The following is a 26,444-nucleotide window of genomic DNA, read 5'->3' as shown; positions in this document are numbered from 1 at the left end:
TCCTGACTCTCTCCCCCCAAAGCCCTGTCCCACCATCGACAAGGCCCGAGTCAGGGAGGGGGAGAGAATACTCCCCATTTGCCCTGGACGGGGGGGCAGCTCCGACAACACTCGAGAAAGCCGACACAATCCCACAATCCTCCCCCCTACCTCAGCGAGATCCGATCTCCCCTCTTCCCTGTAGGGTCTGGAAATTGGCGTCAGGACTGGACTCGAAACGGACCGATGGATTGGGCAAGGCACCTGACCTGGGAGGGAGGAACGGAAGTTGGCCGGGGGGCCGGGGGGGGTTGGGGTCGCTCCGAAAGAACCCTTCGAATGCGTTTGCAAGGCGAACCGCACCTCCTCCCCCATTCCCAACCTGCCATCTTTGATCCTCCATTCGGCCACCGTCCCCCACGCGAGAGTTTCGCTATAATCCACTCTGGCCAACGTGTCCCAGAATCCCTGGGCCGCGACACCAACAACAAAAAAAATGGCACACTGCCTTGCTCGCCCCCCTCCCTCGAGATCCCGCATCGACTCCCCCCCCCCCCCCCCCCCTTCACCCCCCTCCCCCCATCGCCAACGTCGATTCAATGGACACAGGCCTCCCTCGCCATTTTGGTAAATCTTCCCTTTATTGGACCGTCTTCCAGAACAGTATTTTCCATCGGAATTCTCGTGAACGAGGGGTCGTAGGAGAGGCAAGAGAGAGAGAGAGAGAGAGGGTGAGATGGAGAGACAGATACGGGAGGGGAGGGAGTCCGAATATATCGCTTCCCTCTCGGCCTGGGAAATGGGGTTGAGGCCTACCGACGGCAAAGCGCACGGCTGGGGAATTGGAGGGGATTGGGGGGAGGTAGAGAAATTGAAGCTGGGGGGCGGCGAAGGGACGGCCCAAGGAACCGTGCCCTGAAGTCGGTCACTCAGGTCTGCGGAGCAGGCTTCGGGGAGTCAGAGTAGGCCGCAAGCCTTTGCGGGGAGGGGTGGGGAAGCTAAGTCGAGGAGGGTGAGAGTGTAGAGGGTGTAGGTTTTTGTGGGGAGGTTGGTGGGAGGGCACACACACGAGAGAGAGAGAGAGAGAGAGAGAGAGAGGGACGGCTGGCTAAAGAGCCAAGGTTGAAAACTGTCATAGGCCTCGTGCGCTGTCTAAGCCCAAAGCACTTCTTGAGGGGAGACTAAAATGGAAGAGAGGAACGAGGGTTTGGGGGAGACAGAAATCGAGTCGGCGGGAAAGGTCAACGGACGACTGGATCCAAAATGGCGGCCAAAAGCAATTAAGGGTCTCCGAGGAGCAGGCTTCAGGGTACAGAGTAGGCCTCAAAGCTTGATAAGAAAGCAGAAGTGGAAAGGGGCTGGAATCTAAATCAGGGAGGGGTGAGGATGGAGTGAAATTGAGGTGTGAGAGGGAAGGGATGGCGGTATACAAAACTGGGCCCGAAATCAGCCTGTTGAGGCCTAGGAACAGGCTTCGGGTACAGAGTCAGCCAGAAGGCGTTCTGAGACAGGGATAGGGAGTTTCAGGGGATTGAAATGAGCAGGAACCAGGCCTGGAACGGTCAAGTGGTTTTTGAGGCCTAGCGGCAGGCTTCAGGTCCCGAGTAGGCCACAAGGCTTCTCGGGCGAGGGAAAGGGAGGGGAGGGGGCTGAGTTGAGGACGGGAGGGAGGTGAGGCGTTTGCCCAGGGGGCGGGCAGGGGGTTGTGGGGGAGAGGGGCCACCGAGAGGCAGACAGCGGAAGAGCAGCTGAGAGCAGGATGAGCAAGGGGCCCTCACGACGACTCGGACAGGCCCGGTCCCCTCCGGCCTAGCCTCCAGCCTCCTCCTCCTCCTCTTCCGCCTCGGTTGCCATGCCGACGCCCGGGCCTTCAGTACAGCCTGCAGCCTCTGGACAGTGACGGCGATCCTATCAACTCTGGGCAGGATGTCCCTCCAGATTCGGGCCTCCATCTTGTCTTCCTCTTCCTCCTCTTCCTGCTGCCCGGGGTCAAAGGTCAGCTGTGCCCCACCCACCGAGGGAGAGAGAAAGGGAGAGAGAAAGTGTGTTAGGGAGAGGTGCGGTATCCTTCCGAGATATCGGGCTCATGTTTGAGGGAGAGGGAACGATGGATCAACTCAACACTCACTCGCTCTCTCTCTCTCACTCACTCACTACCCAGGGACATGCTATGGATTGCCTCCCACCTCATCTCCCCCATCTCCGTCCCACTCCCTCCATCCCCATCCCCCCATCTCCCCTCCCTCCAAATCTCCCTCCTTCTGGTCCCCACCCTCCAGCCCCCTCGCTCCGTCTCCACCTCCATCTCCCTGTCCCTCCATCTCCCCTACCTCCATCTTCTCATTCCTTCATCTCCCCTCCTTCCATCCCCCTCCCACCATCTCCCCTCCCTCTCCCTCCATCCCCCTCCATTTCCTCTCCCTCCATTTCCCCATCTCTCCATCTCCCTTTCCCTCCATCTTCCCTCCCTCCATCACCCCTACCTCCATTCCTCTCCCATCTCTCCATCCCCTTCCCTCTGTCTCCCTCCCCTCCCTCCATCCTGCCTCCATTCCCCTCCCTCTTCCTCCATCTCCCTGTCCCTCCATCTCCCCTCCCTCCATCTCCCCTCCCTCCATCTCCCTGTCCCGCCATCTCCCTCTCCCTCCATCTCCCTCCATCTCCCCATCCCTCCATCTCCCTCCCTCCATCCCTCTCCCTCCATCCCTCTCCCTCCATCTCGCTCTCCCTCCATCTCCCTCCCTCCATCCCTCTCCCTCCATCTCCCCTCCCTCCATCTCCCCCCCTGCATCCCCCTCCCTCCATCTCCCTCCCTCCATCTCTCTCCCTACATCTCACCATCCCTCCAACTCCCTCCCTCTATCCCCCTCCCTCCATCTTCCCATCCCTCCATCTCCCTCCCTCCATCTCCCCAACCCTCCATCTCCCCATCCCTCAATCTCCCTCCCTCCATCTCCCCATCCCTCCATCTCCCCATCCCTCCATCTCCCCATCCCTCCATCTCCCTCCCTCCATCTCCCCATCCCTCCATCACCCTCCCTCCATCTCCCCATCCCTCCATCTCCCCGCCTACCATCTCCCTGTCCCTCCATCCGCCCTCCCTATATCCCTCTCCCTCCATCTCCTTTCCCTCCACCTCCCCTCCATCTCCCCACCCCTCCATCCCGCTCCCTCCATATTCCCGTCACCACATCTCCCCCTCCCTCCATCTCCCTCCCCCTCACTCCATCTCCCCATTCCTCCATCTCCCCTTCTCCATCTCTTCTCCCTCCATCTCCCTCTCCCTCCATCCCCCTCTCCCTCCATCCCTCTCACTCCATCTCCCCCTCACTCCATCTCCTTCTCCCTCCATCTCCTTCTCCCTCCATCTCCTTCTCCCTCCATCCCCCTCACTCCATCTCCCTCTCCCTCCATCTCCCTCTCCCTCCATCCCCCTCACTCCATCTCCCCCCACTCCATCTCCCTCTCCCTCCATCTCCCTCTCCCTCCATCCCCCTCACTCCATCTCCCCCTCACTCCATCTCCCTCTCCCTCCATCTCCCTCTCCCTCCATCCCCCTCACTCCATATCCCCCTCACTCCACCTCCCCCTCCATCCATCCCCCTCACTCCATATCCCCCTCATTCCATATCCCCCTCACTCCATCTCCCCATCCCTCCATCTCCCTCTCCCTCCATCCCCCTCACTCCATCTCCCCCTCACTCCATCTCCCTCTCCCTCCATCTCCCTCTCCCTCCATCCCCCTCACTCCATATCCCCCTCACTCCACCTCCCCCTCCATCCATCCCCCTCACTCCATATCTCCCTCATTCCATATCCCCCTCACTCCAACTCCCCATCCCTCCATCTCCCTCTCCCTCCATCCCCCCTCCACACTCACCTGGGCCCGAAGCCTCCTCATTGGGGCCCTCAGGCAGAACGCAGCCAGGAGGATCCAGGGGGTGGACAGGACCAGCCACAGGCCAAGGAGGGAGCCGTCAGCCTCCAGGAGGCAGAGGCGGCCGAGCGGGGGAGGCAGGCAGGAGAGAGCTCCGGGAAGGGGAGGGCCCAGATCCGGCCGGGAACAGGCCGACTCCAGGCGCAGCCTGACCCGTGCTGGGCCTGGTGAGGAGGCCTCACTGAGGCCTAGTGCGGACCAGAGGCCTGAGGTCAAAGTCTGCATGGCTGGAGGTGGAAGGGAGAGAGGGAAACACTTTGTCTCCCCTCCGCACCCTGTCAAAATGGCCGACTTACTCACCCCTACCCCCCAAAACCCCGACAAACGTCCAGTCGTTCCGATTCTAGACTCTGAGGACACGGAATTTCATCAGAGCGGCCATTCCAACTCCCACTCCCTCAGCACTGACCCTCCCACAGCACCCACTCCCTCAGCACTGACCCTCCCACAGCACCCACTCCCTCAGCACTGACCCTCCCACAGCACCCACTCCCTCAGCACTGACCCTCCCACAGCACCCACTCCCTCAGCACTGACCCTCCCACAGCATCCGCTCCCTCAGCACTGACCCTCCCACAGCACCCACTCCCTCAGCACTGACCCTCCCACAGCACCCACTCCCTCAGCACTGACCCTCCCACAGCACTGACCCTCCCTCAGCACTGACCCTCCCACAGCACCCACTCCCTCAGTACTGACCGTCCCACAGCACCCACTCCCTCAGCACTGACCCTCCCACAGCACCCACTCACTCAGTACTGACCGTCCCACAGCACCCACTCCCTCAGTACTGACCGTCCCACAGCACCCACTCCCTCAGCACTGACCCTCCCACAGCACCCACTCCCTCAGCACTGACCCTCCCACAGCACCCGCTCCCTCAGCACTGACCCTCCCACAGCACCCGCTCCCTCAGCACTGACCCTCCCACAGCACCCACTCCCTCAGCACTGACCCTCCCACAGCGCCCACTCCCTCAGCACTGACCCTCCCACAGCGCCCACTCCCTCAGTACTGACCGTCCCACAGCACCCACTCCCTCAGTACTGACCGTCCCACAGCACCCACTCCCTCAGCACTGACCCTCCCACAGCACCCACTCCCTCAGTACTGACCGTCCCACAGCACCCACTCCCTCAGCACTGACCCTCCCACAGCACCCACTCCCTCAGTACTGACCGTCCCACAGCACCCACTCCCTCAGCACTGACCCTCCCACAGCACCCACTCCCTCAGCACTGACCCTCCCACAGCACCCACTCACTCAGTACTGACCGTCCCACAGCACCCACTCCCTCAGTACTGACCGTCCCACAGCACCCACTCCCTCAGCACTGACCCTGCCACAGCACCCACTCCCTCAGCACTGACCCTCCCACAGCACCCACTCCCTCAGCACTGACCCTCCCACAGCGCCCACTCCCTGAACACTGACCCTCCCACAGCACCCGCTCCCTCAGCACTGACCCTCCCACAGCACCCACTCCCTCAGTACTGACCGTCCCACAGCACCCACTCCCTCAGCACTGACCCTCCCACAGCACCCACTCCCTCAGTACTGACCGTCCCACAGCACCCACTCCCTCAGCACTGACCCTCCCACAGCACCCACTCCCTCAGCACTGACCCTCCCACAGCACCCACTCTCTCAGTACTGACCGTCCCACAGCACCCACTCCCTCAGTACTGACCGTCCCACAGCACCCACTCCCTCAGCACTGACCCTGCCACAGCACCCACTCCCTCAGCACTGACCCTCCCACAGCCCCCGCTCCCTCAGCACTGACCCTCCCACAGCGCCCGCTCCCTCAGCACTGACCCTCCCACAGCACTGACCCTCCCACAGCGCCCGCCCCCTCAGCACTGACCCTCCCTCAGCACTGACCCTCCCACAGCACCCACTCCCTCAGCACTGACCCTCCCACAACGCCCACTCCCTCAGCACTGACCCTCCCACAGCACCCACTCCCTCAGCACTGACCCTCCCACAGCACCCACTCCCTCAGCACTGACCCTCCCACAGCCCCCACTCCCTCAGCGCTGACCCTCCCTCAGCACCCGCTCCCTCAGCACTGACCCTCCCTCAGCACCCACTCCCTCAGCACTGACCCTCCCACAGCGCCAACTCCCTCAGCACTGACCCTCCCACAGCGCCCGCTCCCTCAGCACTGACCCTCCCACAGCACCCACTCCCTCAGCACTGACCCTCCCTCAGCACCCACTCCCTCAGCACTGACCCTCCCACAGCGCCCACTCCCTCAGCGCTGACCCCGAGACAGTGATCTGATGAGGTGGAGGGGTGGGTGGAGGGAGGGGGAATAACAGACCTGTATTTGGGGAACAGAAACTCTGAGATCTTTGATGCGTGTCTGGTTTGCGCGAGACCTTGTGTTCTGCGGAAGCAGCATTGTACCAGTCCATCGGTCACGCTGTCTGTCACGATCCTGTCTCCCCGACCCACCTCTGTCAGTCCATTCTGCCTGGACGCAGAGCGACGGGGGTGGGCGAGTGTGGAGGGGGGGTGGGGGTGGGGGAAGGTAGAGAGATCCGGATGGATTCCGAAGACCCCGCCCTTGGGATTCAGAGGACCCCATTCCTGGATTTCGTGAAGACAGGGCAGGGACTTCTCCTCGTCGTGCAGATGGTAAAACAGGCCTTGGGCCCACCAGGGAGCGAGAGAGAGAGAGAGAGAGAGAGAGAGCGTCCCCTGGGTCCCCCTCTATCCCCGTCTCCCCCTCTGGGTCTTTATCCCGTTCCCCCTCTATCCCCGTCTCTGGGTCTTTATCCCGTTCCCCCTCTATCCCCGTCTCTGGGTCTTTATCCCGTTCCCCCTCTATCCCCATCTCTGGGTCTTTATCCCGTTCCCCTCTATCCCCGTCTCTGGGTCTTTATCCCGTTCCCCCTCTATCCCCGTCTCTGGGTCTTTATCCCGTTCCCCCCTCTATCCCCCTCTCTGGGTCTTTATCCCGTTCCCCCTCTATCCCCGTCTCTGGGTCTTTATCCCGTTCCCCCTCTATCCCCGTCTCTGGGTCTTTATCCCGTTCCCCCTCTATCCCCGTCTCTGGGTCTTTATCCCGTTCCCCCCTCTATCCCCGTCTCTGGGTCTTTATCCCGTTCCCCCTCTATCCCCCCCTCTGGGTCTTTATCCCGTTCCCCCTCTATCCCCGTCTCTGGGTCTTTATCCCGTTCCCCCTCTATCCCCGTCTCTGGGTCTTTATCCCGTTCCCCCTCTATCCCCGTCTCTGGGTCTTTATCCCGTTCCCCCTCTATCCCCGTCTCTCGGTCTTTATCCCGTTCCCCCTCTATCCCTGTCTCCCCCTCTGGGTCTTTATCCCGTTCCCCCTCTATCCCCCCTCTGGGTCTTTATCCCGTTCCCCCATCTATCCCCGTCTCTGGGTCTTTATCCCATTCCCCCTCTATCCCCGTCTCTGGGTCTTTATCCCGTTCCCCCTCTATCCCCGTCTCCCCCTCTGGGTCTTTATCCCGTTCCCCCTCTATCCCCGTCTCTGGGTCTTTATCCCGTTCCCCCCTCTATCCCCGTCTCTGGGTCTTTATCCCATTCCCCCTCTATCCCCGTCTCTGGGTCTTTATCCCGTTCCCCCTCTATCCCCGTCTCCCCCTCTGGGTCTTTCTCCCGTTCCCCCTCTATCCCTGTCTCCCCCTCTGGGTCTTTATCCCGTTCCCCCTCTATCCCCGTCTCTGGGTCTTTATCCCGTTCCCCCTCTATCCCCCTCTATCCCCGTCTCTGGGTCTTTATCCCGTTCTCCCTCTATCCCCGTCTCTGGGTCTTTATCCCGTTCCCCCTCTATCCCCGTCTCCCCCCTCTGGGTCTTTATCCCGTTCTCCCTCTATCCCCGTCTCTGGGTCTTTATCCCGTTCCCCCTCTATCCCGTCTCCCCCTCTGGGTCTTTATCCCATTCCCCCTCTATCCCCGTCTCTGGGTCTTTATCCCGTTCTCCCTCTATCCCCGTCTCTGGGTCTTTATCCCGTTCCCCCTCTATCCCCGTCTCCCCCCTCTGGGTCTTTATCCCGTTCTCCCTCTATCCCCGTCTCTGGGTCTTTATCCCGTTCCCCCTCTATCCCGTCTCCCCCTCTGGGTCTTTATCCCGTTCCCCCTCTATCCCCGTCTCTGGGTCTTTATCCCGTTCCCCCTCTATCCCGTCTCCCCCTCTGGGTCTTTATCCCGTTCTCCCTCTATCCCCGTCTCTGGGTCTTTATCCCGTTCCCCCTCTATCCCCGTCTCCCCCTCTGGGTCTTTATCCCGTTCCCCCTCTATCCCCGTCTCTGGGTCTTTATCCCGTTCCCCCTCTATCCCCGTCTCTGGGTCTTCATCCCGTTCCCCCTCTATCCCCGTCTCTGGGTCTTTATCCCGTTCCCCCCTCTATCCCCGTCTCCCCCTCTGGGTCTTTATCCCGTTCCCCCTCTATCCCGTCTCCCCCTCTGGGTCTTTATCCCGTTCCCCCTCTATCCCCGTCTCTGGGTCTTTATCCCGTTCCCCCTCTATCCCCGTCTCTGGGTCTTTATCCCGTTCCCCCTCTATCCCCGTCTCTGGGTCTTTATCCCGTTCCCCCTCTATCCCCGTCTCTGGGTCTTTATCCCGATCCCCCTCTATCCCCGTCTCTGGGTCTTTATCCCATTCCCCCTCTATCCCCGTCTCCCCCTCTGGGTCTTTATCCCGTTCCCCCTCTATCCCCGTCTCTGGGTCTTTATCCCGTTCCCCCTCTATCCCCGTTTCTGGGTCTTTATCCCGTTCCCCCTCTATCCCCGTCTCTGGGTCTTTATCCCGTTCCCCCTCTATCCCCGTCTCTGGGTCTTTATCCCGTTCCCCCCTCTATCCCCGTCACCCCTCTGGGTCTTTATCCCGTTCCCCCTCTATCCCGTCTCCCCCTCTGGGTCTTTATCCCGTTCCCCCTCTATCCCCGTCTCTGGGTCTTTATCCCGTTCCCCCTCTATCCCCGTCTCTGGGTCTTTATCCCGTTCCCCCTCTATCCCCGTCTCTGGGTCTTTATCCCGTTCCCCCTCTATCCCCGTCTCCCCCTCTGGGTCTTTATCCCGTTCCCCCTCTATCCCCGTCTCTGGGTCTTTATCCCGTTCCCCCTCTATCCCCGTCTCTGGGTCTTTATCCCGTTCCCCCTCTATCCCCGTCTCTGGGTCTTTATCCCGTTCCCCCTCTATCCCCGTCTCTGGGTCTTTATCCCGTTCCCCCTCTATCCCCGTCTCTGGGTCTTTATCCCAATCCCCCTCTATCCCCGTCTCTGGGTCTTTATCCCATTCCCCCTCTATCCCCGTCTCCCCCTCTGGGTCTTTATCCCGTTCCCCCTCTATCCCCGTCTCTGGGTCTTTATCCCGTTCCCCCTCTATCCCCGTTTCTGGGTCTTTATCCCGTTCCCCCTCTATCCCCGTCTCTGGGTCTTTATCCCGTTCCCCCTCTATCCCCGTCTCTGGGTCTTTATCCCGTTCCCCCTCTATCCCCGTTTCTGGGTCTTTATCCCGTTCCCCCTCTATCCCCGTCTCTGGGTCTTTATCCCGTTCCCCCACTATCCCCGTCTCTGGGTCTTTATCCCGTTCCCCCTCTATCCCCGTCTCTGGGTCTTTATCCCGTTCCCCCTCTATCCCCGTCTCCCCCTCTGTGGGAGGGTCAGTGCTGAGGGAGTGGGTGCTGTGGGAGGGTCAGTGCTGAGGGAGTGGGCGCTGTGGGAGGGTCAGCGCTGAGGGAGTGGGTGCTGTGGGAGGGTCAGTGCTGAGGGAGCGGGCGCTGTGGGAGGGTCAGTGCTGAGGGAGTGGGTGCTGTGGGAGGGTCAGTGCTGAGGGAGTGGGCACTGTGGGAGGGTCAGTGCTGAGGGAGTGGGGGCTGTGGGAGGGTCAGTGCTGAGGGAGTGGGTGCTGTGGGAGGGTCATCGCTGTGGGAGTGGGTGCTGTGGGAGGGTCAGTGCTGAGGGAGTGGGTGCTGTGGGAGGGTCAGTGCTGAGGGAGTGGGTGCTGTGGAAGGGTCAGTGCTGAGGGAGTGGGTGCTGTGGGAGGGTCAGTGCTGAGGGAGTGGGTGCTGTGGGAGGGTCAGTGCTGAGGGAGTGGGTGCTGTGGGAGGGTCAGTGCTGAGGGAGTGGGGGCTGTGGGAGGGTCAGTGCTGAGGGAGTGGGTGCTGTGGGAGGGTCAGTGCTGAGGGAGTGGGTGCTGTGGGAGGGTCAGTGCTGAGGGAGTGGGGGCTGTGGGAGGGTCAGTGCTGAGGGAGTGGGGGCTGTGGGAGGGTCAGTGCTGAGGGAGTGGGTGCTGTGGGAAAGTCATCCCCCTCCAGTCCCTCCCTATCTCCGTCCCCTCCTCCAACCCCTGCACCCCCTCCCTACCTCCGTCCCCTCCTCCAGCCCCCTACACCCCCTCCCTATCCCCGTCCCCTCCTCCAGCCCCCTACACCCTCTCCCTATCTCCGTCCCCTCCTCCAATCCCGGTCCATCGAGTGTCCCCCCCAACTCCCGACTCCCATCGTTCTGCCATTTTGCTGGGTTGGTGGGAGGGGTGGGGGGGGGGGGGATTTGTTGGCGTGTGTTGGGTGGGGTGGGGTTGGGGGAGGGTGACTGGAGAGGTCGGGGGTGGGGGGGGGTGGCGTTTGGCGTCTGCTGGGCGCTACGTCAAGGCAGAGACCTCACGCCACCCCCCAACCAACCACCCCTCTACGCCCTTTCTGCCCCTCTGCAGCTGCTGTGCCTCACCGTCGCCTCCTGTTGCCTGGCCGCCCCCAGCGCGGGCTCCGTCGCTGCCCCCCTGCTGGTGCTCGTCTTTTCCGGAATGTTCTGCTGGGTCTACGCGGTGGGCTACGACCGGGAGCACCCCTCCCTGGAATGGAGGAGGACAGTGAGTTCCCCCCCCCCCCCGAGGAGGGCATCGTTGTTGGGGGGGAGGGGGAGGGGAAGGGGGACTGGGTTGGTGGGGGTGAGGGGTGTTGACGTTTCTGGGTTGCGCGGGTTCGCGGGGGCTAGCAGTGCGGCGCGGGCTGGGAGTTGGCCCCTCTCCACTCCCCCCTGGTCATGAGGCCACTCATCCCTTCCTTCCCTCCTTCCTGGTTGACCCACCAGAAACCCCCCTCCCAATGCGCCCTGGGAAAGTGGACACCACATTCAACCTTGACCCTAGCCATGTCCCCCCCCCGACTCATGAAGGGGTGGGGGGAGCCCAGAACTAGAGGTTTATAAAATCATGAGGGGGGACATGGATAGGGTAAATAGACAAGGTCTTTTCCCCCTGGGGTGGGGGAGTCCAGACTAGAGGTTTATAAAATCATGAGGGGGGGGACATGGATAGGGTAAATAGACAAGGTCTTTTCCCCCTGGGGTGGGGGAGTCCAGAACTAGAGGTTTATAAAATCATGGGGGGGGCATGGATAGGGTAAATAGACAAGGTCTTTTCCCCCTGGGGTGGGGGAGCCCAGAACTAGAGGGGGGTGTAGGTTTAAGGTGAGAGGGGGGGGAAAGGGACCCGAGGGGTAACTTTTCCCCCCCAGAGGGTGGTGCGTGTGTGGAACGAGCTGCCAGAGGAAGTGGTGGGGGCTGGTGCAATGCCAACATTTAAAAGGATGGGGGGGGGACATGGATAGGAAGGGTTTAGGGGGAGATGGGCCAAGTGCTGGCAAACGGGGGGACTGGGTTAGGTTAGGATAGCATGGACGGGATGGGCCGAAGGGCTGTACGTCGCTATAATTCTTGGGACGTTTGATATTCTGCCCACGGGAAGGGGGTGTAACCGGGCTGTGGGAAAATGCGGGGGGGGGGGGGGGGGGGGAGTCCGCGGAGATGTTAGCTTCTCTCCCGGGGGGGTCAGGGCAGGGGGGGTCCAGACGCAGTGACCAGACGGTGAGGGGGTGGGAGGGCGGGTTTACGTGACGGGTCACTGCCAGGAGGGCGGCTGATCCCAAAGGACGGGAGACCCCCGGAGAAGGGTGACCTCCGACCTTACCCCGAGTGCCGGAGTGGGGTGGGGGGGGGGGTGGGGGCTAGCAAGTCGGGAGTGGCCACGTTGGAGGAGGGACTGGTGGAGGGTGGGGCTGGAATCGGGTCACATCCAGACAGAAGGGTATCTGACCCCCGGTCCCTGGGAGTGGGGGGACAGTGTAGAGGGAGCTTTACTCTGTATCTAACCCCCTGTCCCTGGGAGTGGGGGGCGGTGTAGAGGGAGCTTTACTCTGTATCTAACCCCCTGTCCCTGGGAGTGGAGGGCGGTGGAGAGGGAGCTTTACTCTGTATCTAACCCCCTGTCCCTGGGAGTGGGGGGCGGTGTAGAGGGAGCTTTACTCTGTATCTAACCCCCTGTCCCTGGGAGTGGGGGGACAGTGTAGAGGGAGCTTTACTCTGTATCTAACCCCCTGTCCCTGGGAGTGGGGGGACAGTGTAGAGGGAGCTTTACTCTGTATCTAACCCCCTGTCCCTGGGTGTGGGGGACAGTGTAGAGGGAGCTTTACTCTGTATCTAACCCCCTGTCCCTGGGAGTGGGGGGCGGTGTAGAGGGAGCTTTACTCTGTATCTAACCCCCTGTCCCTGGGAGTGGAGGGCGGTGTAGAGGGAGCTTTACTCTGTATCTAACCCCCTGTCCCTGGGAGTGGGGGGCGGTGTAGAGGGAGCTTTACTCTGTATCTAACCCCCTGTCCCTGGGAGTGGGGGGACAGTGTAGAGGGAGCTTTACTCTGTATCTAACCCCCTGTCCCTGGGAGTGGGGGGACAGTGTAGAGGGAGCTTTACTCTGTATCTAACCCCCTGTCCCTGGGTGTGGGGGACAGTGTAGAGGGAGCTTTACTCTGTATCTAACCCCCTGTCCCTGGGAGTGGGGGACAGTGTAGAGGGAGCTTTACTCTGTATCTAACCCCCTGTCCCTGGGAGTGGGGGACGGAGTAGAGGGAGCTTTACTCTGTATCTAACCCCCTGTCCCTGGGAGTGGGGGGACAGTGTAGAGGGAGCTTTACTCTGTATCTAACCCCCTGTCCCTGGGAGTGGGGGACGGTGTAGAGGGAGCTTTACTCTGTATCTAACCCCCTGTCCCTGGGAGTGGGGGGCGGTGTAGAGGGAGCTTTACTCTGTATCTAACCCCCTGTCCCTGGGAGTGGGGGGCGGTGTAGAGGGAGCTTTACTCTGTATCTAACCCCCTGTCCCTGGGAGTGGGGGGACAGTGTAGAGGGAGCTTTACCCTGTATCTAACCCCCTGTCCCTGGGAGTGGGGGACAGTGTAGAGGGAGCTTTACTCTGTATCTAACCCCCTGTCCCTGGGCGTGGGGGACAGTGTAGAGAGAGCTTTACTCTGTATCTAACCCCCTGTCCCTGGGAGTGGGGGGACAGTGTAGAGAGAGCTTTACTCTGTATCTAACCCCCTGTCCCTGGGAGTGGGGGACAGTGTAGAGGGAGCTTTACTCTGTATCTAACCCCCTGTCCCTGGAGTGGGGGGACAGTGTAGAGAGAGCTTTACTCTGTATCTAACCCCCTGTCCCTGGGAGTGGGGGACAGTGTAGAGGGAGCTTTACTCTGTATCTAACCCCCTGTCCCTGGGAGTGGGGACAGTGTAGAGGGAGCTTTACTCTGTATCTAACCCCCTGTCCCTGGGAGTGGGGGACAGTGTAGAGGGAGCTTTACTCTGTATCTAACCCCCTGTCCCTGGGAGTGGGGGACAGTGTAGTGGGAGCTTTACTCTGTATCTAACCCCCTGTCCCTGGGAGTGGGGGGACAGTGTAGAGAGAGCTTTACTCTGTATCTAACCCTCTGTCCCTGGGAGTGGGGGACAGTGTAGAGGGAGCTTTACTCTGTATCTAACCCCCTGTCCCTGGGAGTGGGGGACAGTGTAGAGGGAGCTTTACTCTGTATCTAACCCCCTGTCCCTGGGAGTGGGGACAGTGTAGAGGGAGCTTTACTCTGTATCTAACCCCCTGTCCCTGGGAGTGGGGGACAGTGTAGAGGGAGATTTACTCTGTATATAACCCCCTGTCCCTAGGAGTGGGGGACAGTGTAGAGGGAGCTTTACTCTGTATCTAACCCCCTGTCCCTGGGAGTGGGGGGACAGTGTAGAGAGAGCTTTACTCTGTATCTAACCCTCTGTCCCTGGGAGTGGGGGACAGTGTAGAGGGAGCTTTACTCTGTATCTAACCCCCTGTCCCTGGGAGTGGGGGACAGTGTAGAGGGAGCTTTACTCTGTATCTAACCCTCTGTCCCTGGGGGTGGGGGACAGTGTAGAGGGAGCTTTACTCTGTATCTAACCCCCTGTCCCTGGGAGTGGGGGACAGTGTAGAGGGAGCTTTACTCTGTATCTAACCCCCTGTCCCTGGGAGTGGGGGACGGTGTAGAGTGAGCTTTACTCTGTATCTAACCACCTGTCCCTGGGAGTGGGGGACAGTGTAGAGGGAGCTTTACTCTGTATCTAACCCCCTGTCCCTGGGAGTGGGGGACGGTGTAGAGTGAGCTTTACTCTGTATCTAACCACCTGTCCCTGGGAGTGGGGGACAGTGTAGAGGGAGCTTTACTCTGTATCTAACCCTCTGTCCCTGGGGGTGGGGGACAGTGTAGAGGGAGCTTTACTCTGTATCTAACCCCCTGTCCCTGGGAGTGGGGGACAGTGTAGAAGGCGCTTTACTCTCTATCTAACCCCCTGTCCCTGGGAGTAGGGGACAGTGTAGAGGGAGCTTTACTCTGTATCTAACCCCCTGTCCCTGGGAGTGGGGGGACAGTGTAGAGGGAGCTTTACTCTGTATCTAACCCCCTGTCCCTGGGAGTGGGGGGACAGTGTAGAGGGAGCTTTACTCTGTATCTAACCCCCTGTCCCTGGGAGTGGGGGGACAGTGTAGAGGGAGCTTTACTCTGTATCTAACCCCCTGTCCCTGGGAGTGGGGGGACAGTGTAGAGGGAGCTTTACTCTGTATCTAACCCCCTGTCCCTGGGAGTGGGGGGACAGTGTAGAGGGAGCTTTACTCTGTATCTAACCCCCGTGCTGCCCCTGTCCTAGGACATATTCCGCTGTGTGAGTGGTTCCGTGATCTTCCTGATCCTGTCCCTGGTGAATATCCCGAGCGGATCGAGTGGGAATAGCGCAGGCCGGGTGAGTGTGACGGGAAAGGTGAGGCGCTGTGCGAGGTCCGGTCACAACACGGCCTTCTGGGATACCCCTGTGCCTCACTGGGGGGCACACTCAGCACCCCGGGGCGCCCTCCGCTGGGGTGCACTGAGAAAGCGGCGCTACGCAAAGGCAGCCGCTGAGTGAGATTTCGGTCTCAACTCGCACCATGCCATGAAACCACCCGCCATTAACACTTTCCCCTTTGACCCCTTCACAGATCTTTGCCATCCTGTGCATCCCCGTGTTCCTCTACAACATCTATATCCTCCATCCCAGCATCGCCTCGAGGGATTCCCAATCAGGTCAGTGCTGAGGGGGTGGGAGCTGTGGGAGGGTCAGGGCTGAGGGAGTGGGTGCTGTGGGAGGGTCAGTGCTGAGGGAGTGGGTGCTGTGGGAGGGTCAGTGCTGAGGGAGTGGGTGCTGAGGGAGGGTCAGTGCTGAGGGGGTGGGTGCTGTGGGAGGGTCAGTGCTGAGGGAGTGGGTGCTGTGGGAGGGTCAGTGCTGAGGGAGTGGGCGCTGTGGGAGGGTCAGTGCTGAGGGAGTGGGTGCTGTGGGAGGGTCAGTGCTGAGGGGGTGGGCGCTGTGGGAGGGTCAGTGCTGAGGGAGTGGGCGCTGTGGGAGGGTCAGTGCTGAGGGAGTGGGTGCTGTGGGAGGGTCAGTGCTGAGGGAGCGGGTGCTGTGTGAGGGTCAGTGCTGAGGGAGCGGGTGCTGTGGGAGGGTCAGCGCTGAGGGAGGGTCAGTGCTGAGGGAGCAGGTGCTGTGCTATGAATCTGTTCCTCTTACTTTCTCTCTGCTTTTCAGAGATCACCCATCTCCCCCAACCTCCTGAAGAAATTGTGTGAGGTAGCGAACCAGCAACAGGCGGCCATTCAGCCCCTCCTCCTCCTCCAGCCCGTTACACAGGAACAGGAGGCCATTCTGCCCCTCCCGGGGAGCTCCGCGTTTGCAGATATTCCTCTGTCGGATCTTTCAATACCCCTCTCGACGATCCTGAGACGTCCGGAGACGGTGTGCAACGAGGGTAGGGGGTACCATCTGTGGATAAAGAACCCCCCCCCCCTCCCTGTGGGTTAGCGTCCGTGCCCATCCTGCGGGGATGATGGGCACTGAAGTGGTGGGGTTGGCGAGGTGGGGGGGGGAGAAGAGAGGGGAGGATTCACGGCTCGTATCGTCCGTTCAGCAAGGAGCTGTCTCCTCTCTCCCACTTCCCACCCAAACGATGCGGAGGAGCCCGTGTTGGACAGGGATGGCACGGGGGTCCCAAAAAAACCACGCCACGTAACTCCCAACCGGCTTCCTCGGGAAGGCCCGAGCTTTCGGAACGTCGCTCCCTCACCCTCGTCAGCTGCTACACCCTTCGTTCGAAATCCCCTGCCTCACGACCCCACAAACCTCCCCACCCCCCGCCCGCGACGAGGGACTGACGCTCCGAAGGCTCGCGCTTCCGAATAAACCAGTCCGACTCGAACCTGTGTGATTTTTTTTTACTCCTCTGTGTTGCCCCCCACCACTTCCTGTGGCAGCTCGTTCCACACACGCACCACCCTCTGGGGGAAAACGTTGCCCCTCGGGTCCCTTTACCCCCCTCTCACCTTAAACCTACCCCCCCCCTCTAGTTCTGGGCTCCCCCCACCCCAGGGGGAAAAGACCTTGTCTATTTACCCTATCCATGTCCCCCCCTCATGATTTTATAAACCTCTAGTTCTGGGCTCCCCCACCCCAGGGGGAAAAGGCCTTGTCTATTTACCCTATCCATGCCCCCCCCCCTCATGATTTTATAAACCTCTAGTTCTGGGCTCCCCCCACCCCAGGGGGAAAAGACCTTGTCTATTTACCCTATCCATGCCCCCCCCCTCATGATTTTATAAACCTCTAGTTCTGGGCTCCCCCCACCCCACGGGGAAAAGACCTTGTCTATTTACCCTATCCATGCCCCCCCCATGATTTTATAAACCTCTAGTTCTGGGCTCCCCCACCCCAGGGGGAAAAGACCTTGTCCATTTACCCTATCCAATGCCCCCCTCATGATTTTATAAACCTCTAGTTCTGGGCTCCCCCCACCCCAGGGGGAAAATACCTTGTCTATTTACCCTATCCATGCCCCCCCCCCTCATGATTTTATAAACCTCTAGTTCTGGACTCCCCCACCCCAGGGGGAACCTTGTCTATTTACCCTATCCATGCCCCACCCCCTCATGATTTTATAAACCTCTAGTTCTGGGCTCCCCCACCCCAGGGGGAAAAGACCTTGTCTATTTACCCTATCCATGCCCCACCCCCTCATGATTTGATAAACCTCTATAAGGTCACCCCTCAGCCTCCGACGCTCCGGGGAAAACAGCCCCCGGCCTATCCAGCCTCTCCCTGTAGCTCAGACCCTCCAAACTCCTTGGAAATCTTTTCGGAACCCTTTCAAGTTTCACTACGTCCTCCCTATTGGCGGATGGGCGGCCATTTTGCAAGGGACCATTTCGTTGATGGTCCGGGGAGAGAGGGCAGCCATTTTGTGCAGCTGTCACAGTATCTGTGAAGGTAGGGCAGCCATTTTGGAGACATTTCCTGGAGGAGAGACACCATTTTGGACAGCATCCATGGCGAAAGGGCAGCCATTTTGTAGCCACAACCCCAGGGCATCAATGTGGATTTCAACAGTTTCCTCATTTCCCCTTCCCCCACCTCATCCTAGTTTCTAACCTCCAGCAACTCGACTTCTCCGGACTTGTCCGACCTGCCCAGCTCCTTTTCCACCTATCCACTCCACCCTCTCCTCCCTGACCTATCACCTTCATCTCCTTCCCCACTGACCTATTGTACTCTATGCCACTCTCTCCCCACCCCCACCCTCCTCTAGCTTATCTCTCCACGCTTCAGGCTCTCTGCCTTTATTCCTGATGAAGGGCTTTTGCCCGAAACGTCGATTTTGCCTGTCCTCGGATGCTGCCTGAATTGCTGTGCTCTTCCAGCACTAACTGATCCAGAGAATGGAGGAGGGGAGGGGGGGGGGGGGGGGGGGGCATCGTGCCTGAGAAAGAGGGGGATGAATCTCCAGGGCAAACTGGGATAATGCCAGGTTGGCACTGGGGCACTGAGGCCAAGGGGGAGCAAGTGTCTTGGTAACAGGGAGGGGCTGGGGTGCGGGCTCCACTGGGAAATAGCACTTGAGTGTAGGGTGCTGGAGGAGGGGACGGAGAAAGGGAGGGGGTGTAGGGGGCTCGATGAGGGGACGGAGATAGGGAGGGGGTGTAGGGGGCTGGAGGAGGGGCGGGGATAGGGAGGGGGTGTAGGGGACTGGAGGAGGGGACGGAGATAGGGAGGGGGTGTAGGGGCTGGAGGAGGGAACGGAGATAGGGAGGGGGTGTAGGGGACTGGAGGAGGGGACGGGGATAGGGAGGGGGTGTAGGGGCTGGTGGAGGTGACGGAGATAGGGAGGGAGTGTAGGGGCTGGAGGAGGGGACGGAGATAGGGAGGGGGGTGTAGGGAGCTGGAGGAGGGGACGGAGAAAGGGAGGGGGTGTAGGGGGCTGGAGGAGGGGACGGGGATAGGGAGGGGGGGTAGGGGCTGGTGGAGGTGACGGAGATAGGGAGGGAGTGTAGGGGGCTGGAGGAGGGGACGGAGAAAGGGAGGGGGTGTAGGGGGCTGGAGGAGGGGACGGGGATAGGGAGGGGGTGTAGGGGGTTGGAGGAGGGGACGGAGATAGGGAGGGGGTGTAGGGGCTGGAGGAGGGGACGGGGATAGGGAGGGGGTGTAGGGGGCTGGAGGAGGGGATGGAGATAGGGAGGGGGGTGTAGGGGCTGGAGGAGGGGACGGGGATAGGGAGGGGGTGTAGGGGGCTCGATGAGGGGACGGAGATAGGGAGGGGGTGTAGGGGCTGGAGGAGGGGACGGGGATAGGGAGGGGGTGTAGGGGGCTCGATGAGGGGACGGAGATAGGGAGGGGGTGTAGGGGGCTGGAGGAGGGGCGGGGATAGGGAGGGGGTGTAGGGGACTGGAGGAGGGGACGGAGATAGGAAGGGGGTGTAGGGGCTGGAGGAGGGGACGGGGATAGGGAGGGGGTGTAGGGGCTGGTGGAGGTGACGGAGATAGGGAGGGAGTGTAGGGAGCTGGAGGAGGGGACGGAGATAGGGAGGGGGTGTAGGGGGCTGGAGGAGGGGCGGGGATAGGGAGGGGGTGTAGGGGCTGGAGGAGGGAACGGAGATAGGGAGGGGGTGTAGGGGACTGGAGGAGGGGACGGAGATAGGGAGGGGGTGTAGGGGCTGGAGGAGGGAACGGAGATAGGGAGGGGGTGTAGGGGACTGGAGGAGGGGACGGAGATAGGGAGGGGGTGTAGGGGACTGGAGGAGGGGACGGAGATAGGGAGGGGGTGTAGGGGCTGGAGGAGGGAACGGAGATAGGGAGGGGGTGTAGGGGACTGGAGGAGGGGACGGAGATAGGGAGGGGGTGTAGGGGCTGGAGGAGGGAACGGAGATAGGGAGGGGGTGTAGGGGACTGGAGGAGGGGACGGGGATAGGGAGGGGGTGTAGGGGCTGGTGGAGGTGACGGAGATAGGGAGGGAGTGTAGGGAGCTGGAGGAGGGGACGGAGATAGGGAGGGGGTGTAGGGGGCTGGAGGAGGGGACGGGGATAGGGAGGGGGTGTAGGGGCTGGAGGAGGGGACGGAGATAGGGAGGGAGTGTAGGGGCTGGAGGAGGGGATGGAGATAGGGAGGGGGTGTAGGGGGCTGGAGGAGGGGTCGGGGATAGGGAGGGGGTGTAGGGGCTGGAGGAGGGGACGGAGATAGGGAGGGGGGTGTAGGGAGCTGGAGGAGGTGACGGAGATAGGGAGGTGGTGTAGGGGCTGGAGGAGGGGACGGAGATAGGGAGGGGGGTGTAGGGAGCTGGAGGAGGGGACGGAGATAGGGAGGGGGTGTAGGGGCTGGAGGAGGGGATGGAGATAGGGAGGGAGTGTAGGGGGCTGGAGGAGGGGTCGGGGATAGGGAGGGGGTGTAGGGGCTGGAGGAGGGGACAGGGATAGGGAGGGGGTGTAGGGAGCTGGAGGAGGGGACGGGGATAGGGAGGTGGTGTAGGGGCTGGAGGAGGGGACGGAGATAGGGAGGGGGGTGTAGGGGCTGGAGGAGGGGACGGAGATAGGGAGGGGGTGTAGGGGCTGGAGGAGGGGACGGGGATAGGGAGGGGGTGTAGGGGCTGGAGGAGGGGACGGAGATAGGGAGGGGGTGTAGGGGGCTGGAGGAGGTGACGGAGATAGGGAGGGGGTGTAGGGGCTGGAGGAGGGGACGGGGATAGGGAGGGGGTGTAGGGAGCTGGAGGAGGGGACGGGGATAGGGAGGGGTGTAGGGGCTGGAGGAGGGGACGGAGATAGGGAGGGGGGTGTAGGGAGCTGGAGGAGGTGACGGAGATAGGGAGGGGGTGTAGGGAGCTGGAGGAGGTGACGGAGATAGGGAGGGGGTGTAGGGGCTGGAGGAGGTGACGGAGATAGGGAGGGGGTGTAGGGGCTGGAGGAGGTGACGGAGATAGGGAGGGGGTGTAGGGAGCTGGAGGAGGTGACGGAGATAGGGAGGGGGTATAGGGAGCTGGAGGAGGTGACGGAGATAGGGAGGGGGTGTAGGGGGATGGAGGAGGGGACGGGGATAGGGAGGGGGTGTAGGGGGCTGGAGGAGGTGACGGAGATAGGAAGGGGGTGTAGGGGCTGGAGGAGGGGACGGAGATAGGGAGGGGGTGTAGGGGGCTGGAGGAGGGGACGGGGATAGGGAGGGGGTGTAGGGGCTGGAGGAGGGGACGGAGATAGGGAGGGGGTGTAGGGGCTGGAGGAGGGGACGGAGATAGGGAGGGGGTGTAGGGGCTGGAGGAGGTGACGGAGATAGGGAGGGGGTGTAGGGAGCTGGAGGAGGTGATGGAGATAGGGAGGGGGGTGTAGGGAGCTGGAGGAGGTGACGGAGATAGGGAGGGGGGTGTAGGGAGCTGGAGGAGGTGACGGAGATAGGGAGGGGGGTGTAGGGAGCTGGAGGAGGTGACGGAGATAGGGAGGGGGGTGTAGGGAGCTGGAGGAGGTGACGGAGATAGGGAGGGGGGTGTAGGGAGCTGGAGGAGGGGACGGAGTTAGGGAGGGGGTGTAGGGGCTGGAGGAGCGGACGGAGATAGGGAGGGGTTGTAGGAGCTGGAGGAGGGGACGGAGAGAGGGAGGGGGTGTCGGGGGCTGGAGGAGGGGACGGGGATAGGGAGGGGGTGTAGGGAGCTGGAGGAGGTGATGGAGATAGGGAGGGGGTGTAGGGGGCTGGAGGAGGGGACGGGGATAGGGAGGGGGTGTAGGGAGCTGGAGGAGGTGATGGGGATAGGGAGGGGGTGTAGGGAGCTGGAGGAGGGGACGGAGATAGGGAGGGGGTGTAGGGAGCTGGAGGAGGTGATGGAGATAGGGAGGGGGTGTAGGGGGCTGGAGGAGGGGACGGGGATAGGGAGGGGGTGTAGGGAGCTGGAGGAGGTGATGGAGATAGGGAGGGGGTGTAGGGGGCTGGAGGAGGGGACGGGGATAGGGAGGGGGGTGTAGGGAGCTGGAGGAGGTGATGGAGATAGGGAGGAGGTGAGCAATAAGCAGCAGCAGAGAGAGGGACTGTCCTGGTCTCTGGGTTTTGTAATACAGCTGGGTTTTTCAGGACTGAGATGTGTGTCAGATCGACCGGGTGTGGCCTCACCAACAGGTCAGACCTGTCTGACAAACCTAACTGAGGGCGAGTCTCCATGAGGTGTGTTTGACATTAAGTGGAGGAGCCAGTGTTGAACTGGGTTGGACAAAGTTAGAACGCCCACGCCCCCAGGTTCCCGTCCAGCAGGTTAATTTGGGAGCACGAGCTCTCGGAGCGCTGGTCCTCCATCAGGTCGCTGGAGAGCAGGGTCAAAGGGCACAGAGTTTATCACAGAAGCTGACAGTGTCCGGTAACTGGAACGACAGATGGAACAAATCCGGATTGTTGTTCAGTCTTTCATCTTTTGGAATGGTATTGCAGGTTTCGGTTCATTCATACGTAAATCCCGGGACCTCTGTCCAGTCACCTTCTCGGGATATCTCTCAGGGAGATATCTGTACACTGACAGGTGTCTCTCAGTCCCCGCTCTCTATCTCTCAGGGAGATATCTGTACACTGACTGGTGTCTCTCAGTCCCCTCTCTCTCTCAGGGAGATATCTGTACACTGACTGGTGTCTCTCAGTCCCCTCTCTCTCATGGAGATATCTGTACACTGACTGGTGTCTCTCAGTCCCCTCTCTCTCTCAGGGAGATATCTGTACACTGACTGGTGTCTCTCAGTCCCCTCTCTCTCCCTCAGGGAGATATCTGTACACTGACTGGTGTCTCTCAGTCCCCTCTCTCTCTCAGGGAGATATCTGTACACTGACTGGTGTCTCTCAGTCCCCCCTCTCTCTCTCTCTCAGGGAGATATCTGTACACTGACAGGTGTCTCTCAGTCCCCTCTCTCTCCCTCAGGGAGATATCTGTACACTGGTGTCTCTCAGTCCCCTCTCTCTCCCTCAGGGAGATATCTGTACACTGACTGGTGTCTCTCAGTCCCCTCTCTCTCTCAGGGAGATATCTGTACACTGACTGGTGTCTCTCAGTCCCCCCTCTCTCTCTCTCTCAGGGAGATATCTGTACACTGACAGGTGTCTCTCAGTCCCCTCTCTCTCCCTCAGGGAGATATCTGTACACTGGTGTCTCTCAGTCCCCTCTCTCTCCCTCAGGGAGATATCTGTACACTGACTGGTGTCTCTCAGTCCCCTCTCTCTCTCAGGGAGATATCTGTACACTGACTGGTGTCTCTCAGTCCCCTCTCTCTCCCTCAGGGAGATATCTGTACACTGACTGGTGTCTCTCAGTCCCCTCTCTCTCCCTCAGGGAGATATCTGTACACTGACTGGTGTCTCTCAGTCCCCCTCTCTATCTCTCAGGGAGATATCTGTACACTGCCTGGTGTCTCAGTCCCCTCTCTCTCCCTCAGGGAGATATCTGTACACTGACTGGTGTCTCTCAGTCCCCCCCCCTCTCTCAGGGAGATATCTGTACACTGGTGTCTCTCAGTCCCCTCTCTCTCCCTCAGGGAGATATCTGTACACTGACTGGTGTCTCTCAGTCCCCCCTCTCTCTCAGGGAGATATCTGTACACTGACTGGTGTCTCTCAGTCCCCTCTCTCTCTCAGGGAGATATCTGTACACTGACTGGTGTCTCTCAGTCCCCTCTCTCTCCCTCAGGGAGATATCTGTACACTGACTGGTGTCTCTCAGTCCCCTCTCTCTCTCAGGGAGATATCTGTACACTGACTGGTGTCTCTCAGTCCCCCCTCTCTCTCTCTCTCAGGGAGATATCTGTACACTGACAGGTGTCTCTCAGTCCCCTCTCTCTCCCTCAGGGAGATATCTGTACACTGGTGTCTCTCAGTCCCCTCTCTCTCCCTCAGGGAGATATCTGTACACTGACTGGTGTCTCTCAGTCCCCTCTCTCTCCCTCAGGGAGATATCTGTACACTGACTGGTGTCTCTCAGTCCCCTCTCTCTCCCTCAGGGAGATATCTGTACACTGACTGGTGTCTCTCAGTCCCCCTCTCTATCTCTCAGGGAGATATCTGTACACTGCCTGGTGTCTCAGTCCCCTCTCTCTCCCTCAGGGAGATATCTGTACACTGACTGGTGTCTCTCAGTCCCCTCTATCTCTCAGGGAGATATCTGTACACTGACTGGTGTCTCTCAGTCCCCTCTCTCAGGGAGATATCTGTACACTGACTGATGTCTCTCAGTCCCTCCTCTCAGGGAGATATCTGTACACTGACTGGTGTCTCTCAGTCCCCCCTCTCAGGGAGATATCTGTGCACTGACTGATGTCTCTCAGTCCCCTCTCTCTCTCAGGGAGATATCTGTACACTGACTGGTGTCTCTCAGTCCCCTCTCCCTCAGGGAGATATCTGTACACTGACTGGTGTCTCTCAGTCCCCCCTCTCTCTCTCCCTCAGGGAGATATCTGTACACTGACTGGTGTCTCTCAGTCCCCCCTCTCTCTCTCAGGGAGATATCTGTACACTGACTGGTGTCTCTCAGTCCCCTCTCTCAGGGAGATATCTGTACACTGACTGGTGTCTCTCAGTCCCCTCTCTCTCCCTCAGGGAGATATCTGTACACTGACTGGTGTCTCTCAGTCCCCTCTCTCTCTCTCAGGGAGATATCTGTACACTGACTGGTGTCTCTCAGTCCCCTCTCTCAGGGAGATATCTGTACACTGACTGATGTCTCTCAGTCCCCTCTCTCAGGGAGAAATCTGTACACTGACTGATGTCTCTCAGTCCCCCCTCTCTCTCTCAGGGAGAAATCTGTACACTGACTGGTGTCTCTCAGTCCCCCCTCTCTCTCAGGGAGATATCTGTACACTGACTGATGTCTCTCAGTCCCCTCTCTCTCTCTCAGGGAGATATCTGTACACTGACTGGTGTCTCTCAGTCCCCCCTCTCTCTCAGGGAGATATCTGTACACTGACTGATGTCTCTCAGTCCCCCCTCTCAGGGAGATATCTGTACACTGACTGGTGTCTCTCAGTCCCCCCTCTCAGGGAGATATCTGTGCACTGACTGATGTCTCTCAGTCCCCTCTCTCTCTCAGGGAGATATCTGTACACTGCCTGGTGTCTCAGTCCCCTCTCCCTCCCTCAGGGAGATATCTGTACACTGACTGGTGTCTCTCAGTCCCCCCTCTCAGGGAGATATCTGTACACTGACTGATGTCTCTCAGTCCCCTCTCTCAGGGAGAAATCTGTACACTGACTGATGTCTCTCAGTCCCCTCTCTCTCTCAGGGAGATATCTGTACACTGACTGGTGTCTCTCAGTCCCCCCTCTCTCTCAGGGAGATATCTGTACACTGACTGATGTCTCTCAGTCCCCTCTCTCAGGGAGATATCTGTACACTGACTGGTGTCTCTCAGTCCCCTCTCTCTCTCAGGGAGATATCTGTACACTGACTGGTGTCTCTCAGTCCCCTCTCTCTCACGGAGATATCTGTACACTGACTGGTGTCTCTCAGTCCCCTCTCTCTCTCAGGGAGCTATCTGTACACTGACTGGTGTCTCTCAGTCCCCTCTCTCTCTCAGGGAGATATCTGTACACTGACTGGTGTCTCTCAGTCCCCCCTCTCTCTCAGGGAGAAATCTGTACACTGACAGGTGTCTCTCAGTCCCCTCTCTCAGGGAGATATCTGTACACTGACTGGTGTCTCTCAGTCCCCCCCCCTCTCTCTCAGGGAGATATCTGTACACTGACTGGTGTCTCTCAGTCCCCTCTCTCTCTCAGGGAGATATCTGTACACTGACTGATGTCTCTCAGTCCCCTCTCTCAGGGAGATATCTGTACACTGACTGATGTCTCTCAGTCCCCTCTCTCAGGGAGATATCTGTACACTGACTGATGTCTCTCAGTCCCCCCTCTCAGGGAGATATCTGTACACTGACAGGTGTCTCTCAGTCCCCTCTCTCAGGGAGATATCTGTACACTGACTGGTGTCTCTCAGTCCCCTCTCTCTCTCAGGGAGATATCTGTACACTGACTGGTGTCTCTCAGTCCCCTCTCTCTCACGGAGATATCTGTACACTGACTGGTGTCTCTCAGTCCCCTCTCTCTCTCAGGGAGATATCTGTACACTGACTGGTGTCTCTCAGTCCCCCCCCTCTCTCTCAGGGAGATATCTGTACACTGACTGGTGTCTCTCAGTCCCCTCTCTCAGGGAGATATCTGTACACTGACTGATGTCTCTCAGTCCCCTCTCTCTATCTCTCAGGGAGATATCTGTACACTGACTGGTGTCTCTCAGTCCCCTCTCTCTCTCAGGGAGATATCTGTACACTGACTGGTGTCTCTCAGTCCCCTCTCTCAGGGAGATATCTGTACACTGACTGGTGTCTCTCAGTCCCCTCTCTCAGGGAGAAATCTGTACACTGACTGGTGTATCTCAGTCCCCTCTCCCTCTCGGAGATATCTGTACACTGACTGATGTCTCTCAGTCCCCTCTCTCTCTCTCAGGGAGATATCTGTACACTGACTGGTGTCTCTCAGGGAGATATCTGTACACTGAATGGTGTCTCTCAGGGAGATATCTGTACACTGACTGGTGTCTCTCAGTCCCCCCTCTCTCTCAGGGAGATATCTGTACACTGACTGGTGTCTCTCAGTCCCCCCTCTCTCTCAGGGAGACATCTGTACACTGACTGATGTCTCTCAGTCCCCTCTCTCTATCTCTCAGGGAGATATCTGTACACTGACTGGTGTCTCTCAGTCCCCTCTCTCTCTCTCAGGGAGATATCTGTACACTGACTGGTGTCTCTCAGTCCCCCCTCTCTCTCAGGGAGATATCTGTACACTGACTGATGTCTCTCAGTCCCCTCTCTCTATCTCTCAGGGAGATATCTGTACACTGACTGGTGTCTCTCAGTCCCC

General features: G+C 59.8%; 2 protein-coding genes across 3 annotated transcripts; one reads left to right on the top strand and one right to left on the bottom strand.

Moving 5' to 3' along the window:
- Positions 1-603: 603 nt before the first annotated feature.
- LOC148133792 (uncharacterized) lies at positions 604-4,290 on the bottom strand. The gene is made up of 2 exons (XM_087985744.1): positions 3,860-4,290; positions 604-1,979 (listed from the first exon to the last, which is right to left on the bottom strand). Exons 1-2 carry the CDS (start codon positions 4,139-4,141, stop codon positions 1,560-1,562), a joined length of 702 nt encoding a protein of 233 aa, XP_087841870.1. The 5' UTR covers positions 4,142-4,290; the 3' UTR covers positions 604-1,559.
- Positions 4,291-6,451: 2,161 nt separating this feature from the next.
- LOC148133791 (CKLF-like MARVEL transmembrane domain-containing protein 5) lies at positions 6,452-16,544 on the top strand. 2 transcript variants are annotated; one of them, XM_087985745.1, is made up of 5 exons: positions 6,452-6,560; positions 10,607-10,762; positions 14,882-14,974; positions 15,210-15,294; positions 15,794-16,544. In XM_087985745.1, exons 1-5 carry the CDS (start codon positions 6,468-6,470, stop codon positions 15,832-15,834), a joined length of 468 nt encoding a protein of 155 aa, XP_087841871.1. In that variant the 5' UTR covers positions 6,452-6,467; the 3' UTR covers positions 15,835-16,544. The 2 variants fall into 2 exon arrangements, with proteins under 2 accessions (XP_087841871.1, XP_087841872.1); XM_087985746.1 differs by lacking the exon at positions 14,882-14,974 and having other exon boundaries at positions 15,794-16,542.
- Positions 16,545-26,444: the final 9,900 nt, after the last annotated feature.

The sequence above is a fragment of the Chiloscyllium plagiosum genome, unplaced genomic scaffold (assembly GCF_037043375.1).
Source record: "Chiloscyllium plagiosum isolate Xiang-an unplaced genomic scaffold, Cpla_swu_hap1 HiC_scaffold_205, whole genome shotgun sequence".
Lineage (NCBI taxonomy): Eukaryota > Metazoa > Chordata > Chondrichthyes > Orectolobiformes > Hemiscylliidae > Chiloscyllium > Chiloscyllium plagiosum.
This window is presented reverse-complemented; position numbering and strand designations above follow the sequence as displayed.